The sequence below is a fragment of the Pistacia vera genome, unplaced genomic scaffold, assembly GCF_008641045.1.
Source record: "Pistacia vera cultivar Batoury unplaced genomic scaffold, PisVer_v2 Contig67, whole genome shotgun sequence".
Lineage (NCBI taxonomy): Eukaryota > Viridiplantae > Streptophyta > Magnoliopsida > Sapindales > Anacardiaceae > Pistacia > Pistacia vera.
The window spans coordinates 1,588,790-1,599,285 of NW_022196523.1; the positions used below are offsets into that span (position 1 = coordinate 1,588,790).

At 34.4% G+C, this 10,496-nt stretch overlaps 1 protein-coding gene across 1 annotated transcript; it reads left to right on the forward strand.

Moving 5' to 3' along the window:
• Positions 1-693: 693 nt before the first annotated feature.
• Positions 694-4,396, forward strand: LOC116112857. Its single transcript, XM_031398985.1, has 6 exons — positions 694-1,133; positions 2,531-2,657; positions 3,159-3,298; positions 3,446-3,508; positions 3,596-3,664; positions 4,000-4,396. Exons 1-6 carry the CDS (start codon positions 933-935, stop codon positions 4,069-4,071), a joined length of 672 nt encoding a protein of 223 aa, XP_031254845.1. The 5' UTR covers positions 694-932; the 3' UTR covers positions 4,072-4,396.
• The last annotated feature ends 6,100 nt before the right edge of the window (positions 4,397-10,496 follow it).

A 10,496-nucleotide genomic window follows, 5' to 3' on the forward strand; every position in this document is an offset into this window, starting at 1 on the left:
TCAGTTGAAATAAATTTAAAAATGGGTGTATTTTCCTGTGTATGTGACAGACAATTGTGCGTGTGAGTGGGTAACCCATGTTCGATAGGACAAACACCGACGGAAGGTAGAGCCTGCCCACCACGTGGACCCACTACATGAATTTCGGCTTTCCGTTACGCTGTAAATTGTAATCTCCTTACGTTATTTTTCTCTTCCTCAATTTGTTCTTGTTGGGTGTTGGCTTCTTTAACTAAATTACGAAACGGACACATTCTTTCAAAAGGATTATGTCTAGAGAAAATTATTTATTTTTTAAATTAATAAATTCAGCATTGAAATTTACAATTTTAGTTTAATCAATAATTATAATTTTTAAAAAAATTACAAGTTAAAAGAATACTTAAATTTAGTGGTGAATCAAAATTTGAAAAATACGAGAAAAGACAGAGGTCATCACAGTCATTTCGAAATACCCACTACCTGCTTTTCCACAAGTCAAACGGTCAACCCATTGTGATAAAAAACTCCCCTAATCCAGAAATCCAAAACCGTATCCTTAGCTCCATCGTAATGCATGATTAACGAGACCACTCACTCCTTACGTGTCATGTCTCTATTGGTTTGCTCTCACTCGTCAGGATTCATAGCAACACAACCAATAAACAATACCAGTCACTCTCAAGTCTCATCTCTCTCTCTCTCTCTCTCTTTTTCTCTCACACTCACACACAAAATTCACACACGCGCTCTCTTAACTTTCTCTCTCCTGCTGTGTGTTTTCTCTCTCCAAAAAAATCCCAATTTTCTCCCAAATTCCTCTCTGTTTTGCTTTCAAAAACTTCACATTTAAACTCACCAATGCATGATCTTCAGTTTAAATACAATTTCGACTCCTAAATGTTATATCCTCACTGATTTTTTATAAGTTTACTATTTTCAAAACAGAGAGAATGCTTGAAACAATGGAGAGTTCAGTTAATGGTGGGTTTTCACACTTACAGAGTTGTGGAGATAGCAGTGAAGAAGAACTCTCTGTGCTTCCACGTCACACTAAGGTTGTGGTTACCGGAAATAACCGTACCAAATCGGTTCTTGTGGGCCTTCGAGGTGTTGTCAAGAAGGCTGTTGGCCTTGGTGGCTGGCATTGGCTGGTAATTATTCTTATTTCATTTGATTTTACGCAGAATTTTGGTTTTTAAGTTTTTGAAGTTTGAATTTTGTATTTTAAAAGCTCCAAAAGATATTTTTTTAATAATGTGGATATACCTGGTGGTTTTGGTTTATTATTTATAGCAATTTTAAATCATTTCAATTAATAATTACTCATTTTTGTTTTGATTTTTCAGCATATTTTGTTCAAATTCAATTTAAATTTGGTTAATCTTATGAATGTTATTAGTTCTCCAATTATAAAACCTTGGTTTTTGGATGAATTTTCAAATTATTGGTTTTTCATTTGTGATTTTTTGAATTGGATTGTTATTTCAGGGTTTTAACTTGTAATTTTGAGGTTTGGGAAATGGATTTTGCTTGCATGTTTGTTTTTATGTATGGATCTGGAGTTCTGTTAGGTTTTGAGCAATGTGGTATTGTTTTTTCTATTAAAAAGAAAAAAAATTGGCGAGGACTTGTAACTATGTTGAATTTATTTACTATTTTTTTGTTTCCAAATTTATTTTTAGCACTTTCATTGATAAAGGTTTAATTACTGTCAGAGCATGGTCTTTTGGTATATTAGTTAGGAATTTATCTTTGCATTGGGTTTACTTTGAGTTTTAGGCACTTGATGGAATTTATTTGTGATGGTTTTTTCTTGTATTGTAAGAGAAGTTCAACATTTTATTTTTTGGATTTTGATGTATTATTCTTAGCACAATTAAATTTTTGAATGTTCTTGCACGTTCTATCCTTGATCTTCTTTTGCTCAATAATTATTTCTAATTTACATGCTTCCTCCGCTGTCTGTGAAATTTAGCTATTTTATTTCAGAAGTACTCCTGTTTATTGACTTCCTTTATGAAGGTGAACAATAAAAAACCGAGGCTTATTGAAAATAAACATACCTATATCCTTGGTTATGACATTGCAACTTAATTTCATTTTTGCTTCATTTCCACTTCTTTTATCAAGATTAAACTAATAACAAAATAAAATCTGCATTTTCTGTTCTTTGACCTGTTTTGGGTTGAAATAATGATGCCTAGTTTTTTTGGAGTTTTCTACCTTTCTGTTATTCCCTAATAGTTTAAAATAGCTTGCATTCTGTTTTAGCTGGTCTATGTCTTCAGGGCACATTTTAATTTTGAATTTTTATTATCTAACAACATTTATATGTTTTTCTTATCCATGTTTAGCTATTTGGTTTAATGACTGTCTGTGTGTCAGTTTCAATTGAAGTAAATGTCTTTATAAGATGGACTTGGTTTCCAGATAGACTGTTTATAATTTGTCAAATAAAAGTCGAATTTCCCGTTGAACTTCTATTTTCTGATACTAGATTGTTTGACTATGAGTATTATGTTTGTTTGTTCAACTGATCGAGCAACAGGTTCTAACTAATGGGATAGAAGTGAAGCTGCAAAGGAATGCCCTCAGTGTAATTGAAGCTCCTACTGGTAATGAGGAAGATGATGACCTTGAATTTGACAACGGGCCTTGGAATGTATCAGATATGGGTGAGTTTGATTCTTCAGTTATTTCTTCCTTAATGTTTTAAATTTTGTGCTCCTGACATCAATTTTTTAATTGCATGAGTAAAGCAGGAACTCTCCAATTTTTGGGTGTCAGTACTAATTTTGGAATGCAATTGACTCTACAAACTTGTGTGATTGTGTTTCCTTTCCTTTCCTTTCCTTTTTCTTTCTAATATTGTATACATATGAATGATTGAATCTGCTTGAAGCATGATTTCTTTCAAATTTTGCTTCAATAGATTGTTATTAGTAAGTGGCACAATCCTTTTATTTAGTGGCAAACTGAACTGTTTGTTTCTACTTTAGAAATTGTGTTTGGAATAATGCATTATTTTTAAGAAAAGTGGTTGAGGTTGTTACATAGGATCCATTCTCTTCACCTTTTACTTTCACTATAGCTAAAAGCTTTTTTGTCTCACATCTTTATCTTTTTATAAAGCCCCACCACCCTTTTTAATTCTTGCTTGTTCTATTTCTTTCCAGCATCCGATGACACTCAAAAGTCCCACAGATCAAGGCATAGAATGCATAAATCAACTGGTTCATCTCACAAGACTATGAGCAGGTCTCTATCTTGTGACTCCCAGTCAAAGGGATCTATTACTACTCCCCGTGGGTCCATGGTATATAATCTTCAAATTCGTATTTACTGTAATAAACAATTTTTATATATAACTATACTAGCTGTATTAAAAAAAAATACCGAACAAAATTGATAATGTAATATTTTCCCAACTGTTTTCATTTTCTTTCAAACATATTTCCTGCAGAAGGTTGACCTTAGCAAACTGGAAATGGCTGCATTATGGAGATATTGGCGACACTTCAATCTTGTGAGTTTTATGGAGCAAAGTTGATGACAAATTCTTACTGCCTTAAGAGTTCATTCTTTTGACAATAAACATTTTGAAATTTTCTAGGTGGATGCTATCCCCAATCCATCAAAGGAGCAACTAATTGATCTGGTTCAGAGGCATTTTATGTCACAGGTACCTGCAGGACTGTGCACTGACTTTTATTTCACCCTTGTGTTTTGTCCGAAGATCTGGCAATTACTTTTTCAAACCCCATTACCAACTTCTCAGACAATTCTTCATTTACACACCACCCTATATAATCCCAAAAACAACTCTTCCCCTCTTTCTTTTTCTACTTTAAGTAAAACATTCCTCTAAATTTGTTAATAGATCTCTTTGTCTTTTTCTTCCTATGCAAAAGCTGGTTTATTAATGCCTTTTCGTGATTAGGTTGGTCTGTCAGCGCATATATTTATATATAAAAAACTAGTTGGTCTTTTGAATTAATATTTGTTTTGTTGGTGAAGCAACTGGACGAGCTGCAGGTGATTGTGGGGTTTGTTCAGGCGGCTAAGAGACTTAAGACTGTATGCAAATGAGGTGGAGATGGTAAAAGTTTGGTTGTGAATGCTAACAGCTACTGGTATCCTAATGTCCTCTTTCCCTACCCTTGTAGTGATAATATATGTAACATATGTATCCGTGGTTTGTTTATGGATGTTTTCTTCATTTCGGTAAGTAGGTTAATATTTAATTAGTTATAGAGGTTCTTACTTTTTGGTAGCATAGTTAGTTTGTAGATATTATCCTAAACCGGTGACTAGACCTTTAAGAAGTCCCTATGCCTTTCTTTCTAAGCTTTGTTTTATGTATTTGCTGACTTGGGGATTCCCTAAAATTGTATATATTCTTCGTTTTCGGCCATTCTCCTTTTCCTGTTTTATGTTGCCTTGGTATTTATAATTTATGTGCCCATAATAGTTATTATTAGTTGGAGATAAAGATACATCAATTTTTGAATTACCAATTGGTCATTTCATAATTTGCATGGTAAAATGAAATGGATGTCATTTCATGTATAAAAGTACATTAAACCGTAAATGACCCCGTGACAATTCAAGCATGTTTACCAGCTTTTCTTTCTAACTCATGTCATACTTGCTGCTGTAATTGTATTGCCTAAAATAGTAATTGGACCAAGTGTGAGTATTGCTTAGGTAAACAATGGTTTTTGTTGCCACACCCGTCTTAATCGCAACTCACAAGATCCATTGTATATTCAATTCAATAATACATACGTCCTAAGAAGTCAAAATCAAAAGATTTTGGTATCAAAATGGGACCCCACTGACATAAATATGGATCAGTGTTGAGCCCCATCCCCATGCATCTCCAATTATACCTAAAAATGATGGTAATAGCCACTAGTCAAAACATTAATAAAACAACAGTAAATCAATCTTTATCTTGTAACTAGGAATCAATTTTCTGCCTATCCTATTGCAGTTAGGTTGGGAACATATGGTAGGTTATCATCTAAGGCTGAAGTTGTAAATACGATCTAATACAGCATGTTAAGCATTTTGGAAGTTGTGGTTTAAGAGGTTCCATGTGATGAATCCAAATTACCCTCTGAAAGTACTTATATTATAACATATCAACTGAAATGATCAGTTTAAGAGGTTCAGGTTGTTTGTTGTGGAAATAGTGAATTTGATTGCTCAGCTGGAAAGGAGCTTCCGCTCTGCTCACACCAACACCATCCCCCATTCTATTCTTGTATCTTTTGTAACAAGTGATAGTTTCCCAAAAACAGGAGCCAATAGCCCAATCCAGAAATTGAGTAAGAGCAGCATAGTCAAAAAAGAAAGACAAATGCACGCCAATAAAGTTGTTTGGTTGAAAGCTAGTTATTTAGAATGAACAGAAATAGCTTTTCCACACCATAAATTGAACCCACCATGTGCACTGCCTTCTGCCCTTTTTCCCCCTGGGTAAACAACCTTGCCTTATAAAGTAAAACAACTGCCTCCACCATTTACCCATTCCCTCTTGGGAAATAACAAGTTGTGTGTACCTTGAGCATTACTTCCAATCAATCCATGCCCTTTTTTTATGGTAAAATTTATTGCTATTACTTTGTGTTGAAGCTATCGTAATTCTTCGTTAGATTCATAAAAGGAAGTTATGCATTTTCAACAACAATCGTAGTGCTTCTAGTTCAAAACTTAAAGTCAACAATGTTTTTTCTGGTTTGTTTTAAAGGCCGTCCAATCCCCTATTGGACCCGATTAATCCAAAACATTCAAGTTGGGTTGGAAGCTGGACCAAAATGCGGCCTTAATTATTGCACAACTTGTAAACTAAGTGCTTTTGGTAAGAACATTAAGTTGATTAGACCCACGTTCGTCTCCTTTGGTAAAGCTTTATCTTGAGCTTGTAGCCTAAATTAAAGTGTTATATATTGAGCGTGCCGTGCCGTATATGCTAATACTTTCTTGAATATAAATCATAAAGTTCTATGAATTTACAACATTCATTTTCTTCTTGTTTATCAAATTGCTTAATCATTCTTAATTTGGTGATCAATTGCTTTTTCTACTTGCTTTAACAATCAAATTTCAAGTTTTCAACCATGCAATAGAATAAAGCGGAGTTTCCCGTTTCTTTAGTTTCAAACTTTTTCTTCTTCCTCCATTAATGCATTGTCTTTAGCTGGGCAAAGTTTCCACGATAGATATAAATGATGTTATTCTAATCAAGAAGAAGACAAAGATTCCTGCTGTTTTGGTCAAATATTCAATATAGATCCCAGAACGTGGGACTTCTTTGTGTCCAATCATCGAACCATAAAGAGACGTGTTATACAGCTTTTTCCATCCAAGTTGAGTAGCCAACAATCAAATATTGTTTTCATATTAATCACTGGATATAATGGGTCAAAGATTCATTTCTTCCACCGAAATGTTCAACTAAAAGCAGCCTTTTTCTCCTCTATTGCCCAGTTCTATTTATAATTTAGCAATTAGCACTTCATTTGCTGCTTTTCTCTTGCAACTCATAGCATTATCAAATACTTTTCCAGCTTTGAGCCATTGATTTTCTCTCATCAACTTCTTACTCTAATTGGAGCAACACAGTTGAAGTTATTTTGGTCAAAGTTTGTAAGGACACATCAATACATCATATTCAACAGCAATAAAGTGTCAAATTACGTGCTTATTATATCCATTCCAATTACCTTTTGTTAAACTTTTCCCTCAATTTGGGCACTTTTTTCCCTTTAATATGGGCAAATGGGTCCTCAACTTTCATCGGCAATGGCAGAGTGCTCTGTCTTCATCTCTTCACTAAAAGTTGCATACTATGACAAGCGCACTTGAGTCAGATTTAATATTCTTCGGCTATATTTTTTTTTATCCTAAATGATTTGGTGTACGGTGGGAAATTCCGTCCATTAAAGCAAAGCAAAATATATTTACTATTGCTCTTAGATATTTGATGTTTCATTGAGCGGTTAGACATTATTCCACCAACGTTTTTCTCAGAAAAGAATGATAAAATTACTCGTTTGGTTGAAGCAAGGGGATGATGATAGATATATCGCATGCCTTGATTAATTATGTGGTTTCTGAATTCTCAATAGTATTGGACGGTGGCTTTGTTGTTTTATAATTGCCAAGTCCAAGACAGTCCCAAGTCCCCACCCGTCCAACAAGTCTCTGTATACCATGCGACTCCGTCCACCAACTTGAAACCCACTCTTTCTGCATAAAAGTCATAACAATAAGAACATATTTGGAAAATTTTATAAACAAAATCAAACACGAAAAAGCATATACACTTTCCTCACAACCACGCTCCTGTGGATAGTCATTTAGTCCAACAAAGAGTAGCTGTCACGCCTATAACAATGAACTGAAAGTCCGGAAAATACACGGAAATATTGCAATACTTTATCCTTATTTAATATTTTTATATAAATACAAGTTAAATGGTTTAAATATATAAGTGAAATATCTAAAAAATGAATAATTACAGTGACGATGATAGTACCTAACATTAGAGTTACTGTACTGCAACTGTCAGTTTGATATTTTTTTATTTTGAGAAACATATCCATAAGATTAAGACACATGAATCAATTCTTATATCTTCGTTATATGAATCTAACTGGGTAGCCAGGCCAAATTTATTCTATCCACCCAATATAAATAAAGTAGTGGAAATTTTGGTTGAACTAAGGATTCAACATGCCAGATGGGGCTGCCTCCAACATTTGCACAAGATTAGGAAGGCTGCTGGCTCAAATATAAATTTATATATGCGTATCCCTACAGCATCTATGCAGTTGTTTGTGCCACAAAGAATTATACAGATTCTCGTATTATACAAATATCTGCATATGGTTTTAATGATATTATTCCCCAAATCTAATGTCCGCATCATTTTTAAGCTATTAGTTGAAAGAGGTGACCCTTGTCTTGCTCCATTGTTCACTACGCTTGCTAATCGATTCTGGAATGGCTGCTTTCCATTTCAATTTGATCAACAATGTCAACTCTATCCAGGAATATATACATGTGACTTCACCTCTCACATGAGTCTCTGTCAATTAATATTAACAATACCAACGTCCCATTCATCAATATAAGAAGGACCATTTTTTTTTACTGCAGATTTATACGTCTCAAGCCACCTTTAACCGACTTAGCATCCAATCTGGGCATCTTTCTTTGAAGAATCGAAAGATTATCCAAACACAAAAGCTTTGTTATTGAATCAGAAGCTGATTCTTGCGTTGCTGATATGGACTTGATTATTTATATATAATCTTCATCACTGCTGTCTATTTACAGACACATAAACTTTTTAGTTGTGCGTCAGATTTGGATCGCATTGTATGCCATGTGACGTGATTTCATATATTTTTATTTGTGGTATCTTTTCAAGACCTAACATTTCAAAACAAAGCCGAATTCTTAACCCTAATGGGATTAATTTATATATATAATTTTATTTGTCCCGAGTGTCCATTAGGGATAATGTGCTTTCTTTCTCATTACTAAAAGGAAAGTTCTAATGCGATTATTGTTTCAATTTATATGTTAATCTAAGAGAAGTTAAGCTAATCCATGCTGTGAACGTGGCGGAAGTTGTACTATCTCGTCTATGAAATTTAAGGTTAAAATCTGTACGGAGAGAAGATGAAAAATAGACTACCACAAGTATTGAGTTATCAATAATGAGTCAATACATAGTGTCTTCTGGTGTTCATCAATTGTGGAGCAGTGGACGCCACGATTCCCCACTATTTCATTTCATCCTTGGTCAATTTGCCGAGTGAAACTTAACACTATTTGTAGATAATATTCTTCTTTTTCTAAAGCCCCCTCTCCCTCTCTTATATAATCTATGCCTTCATTTTAGTGGACGATTTTTTCTCGCTGCTCAAATTGTAGCAAGTGCCCAACCCCTTTAATAGGGCTTGGCAGAATCAACGGACAAAGAAGACCTTGTTGAGCTTGACTTTAGTCCGACTTTGTGAAATAACTTGAGAGGTAAAGTATAAGTGAGAGTCGAAAGGCGAAAGTGAAATACTACTATTTTTAACGTTATTTTACTTATTCCGTTAATCGGAGGCGGGGCACTGCCCCTCTTTTTGGACTGAAGGCCTATCTTAGCTGGTCGATCCAGGCGAAAGACATTGTCAAGGTGGGGAGTTTGGCTAGGGCAGCACATTTGTTAAAAGATAACGCAGGTATCTTAAGATGAGCTCAACGAGAATAAAAATCTCGTGTGGAACAAAAGAGTAAAAGCTCGTTTGATTCTGATTTTCAGTACGAATACGTACAGAGAAAGCATGGCCTATCGATCCGTAGACCTTTGGAATTTGAAGCTAAAGGTGTTGAAAAGTTACCACAAGGATAACTGGCTTGTGGCAGCCAAGCGTTCATAACAACGTTGCTTTTTTATCCTTCGATGTCGGCTCTTCCTATCATTGCGAAGCAGAATTCACCAAGTGTTAGATTGTTCACCCACCAATAGGGAACGTGAGCCGGGTTTAGAGGCATCATCTACTACAGTATTCTCAATTTTTTTTTTTTTATTTTTTTTTATTTTTATTTTTTTTTAAGTTTCTTAAGTTCTATGATCTATATGCTTAAGATTGCATAATCCCCAGATAGGTTTCACTTAATTATTGGAAGGTATTCTATAGCTGAAGTCATCTTGAGAAACATGTGTCCGGAGGTACCAAAGAGAAAATCTAGCTTCTGCTTTCATTATCATTACTAGGAAGTCATCTCGCCTAATCATTTTCCATGATCAATAAATTAAATGGCATATATTTACATATATATAACTCTAATATATATTTGATTAAATGAAAAAAGAAGATATGGAAGCTTACGTTATTATATATATAATGAAGAAAGCGAAAGCTAAAAGGGATTGGTGCAATTCATATCTGGCATAACATTAAGCAATTGGAGAAGCTCTTGATTTCAAAATTCAAATGTGTAGTGGCTAATTTAAGTGGACCTCGTCGGAAGAAAGCTAGTTTTTGTCACCTAAATGCCATCACCAACTAGTAATATATAAGGTCAGGTTTCATGCCTTTTAAAAGTCTATAATTCAGTGGGCTTACGTAGCAACATTATTTACTAAAATTTTAAGAAATATTTTTGTTAATAGTTTGCAAGAAAAAATATGTGTTCCAAGATTAAATATACCATCACCATCACCATCAATTACTAATGTGTGTGGCTTGTAATGGATATGGTGCAGTGCCATGGTGGATTCCCACTAACCAATCAGCCCCTAACTTTGGGAGGTTAGCAGTGGTGCTGGTGTTTGCACACTAATTCTTCAGTTGACATTAACTACTCGTACGTGAGAAATGCTAAGCGGACTTAGAAGTCACACGCGATATGTGAATATTTAGTTAAATAAAGGGTGAAAGACAATGTATAAAGTGGTTCGGATGCTCAAAAGCGAATCTTACGTCCACTGATATTGTATT

Bases quoted from the DNA above. Each gene is read 5' to 3' on its own strand.
- LOC116112857 (XM_031398985.1), top strand. From the start codon at position 933: ATGCTTGAAACAATGGAGAGTTCAGTTAATGGTGGGTTTTCACACTTA. The intron at 1,134-2,530 runs GTAATTATTCTT...ATCGAGCAACAG, and splicing joins TTGGTGGCTGGCATTGGCTG to GTTCTAACTAATGGGATAGA. The intron at 3,509-3,595 runs GTGAGTTTTATG...GAAATTTTCTAG, and splicing joins ATTGGCGACACTTCAATCTT to GTGGATGCTATCCCCAATCC.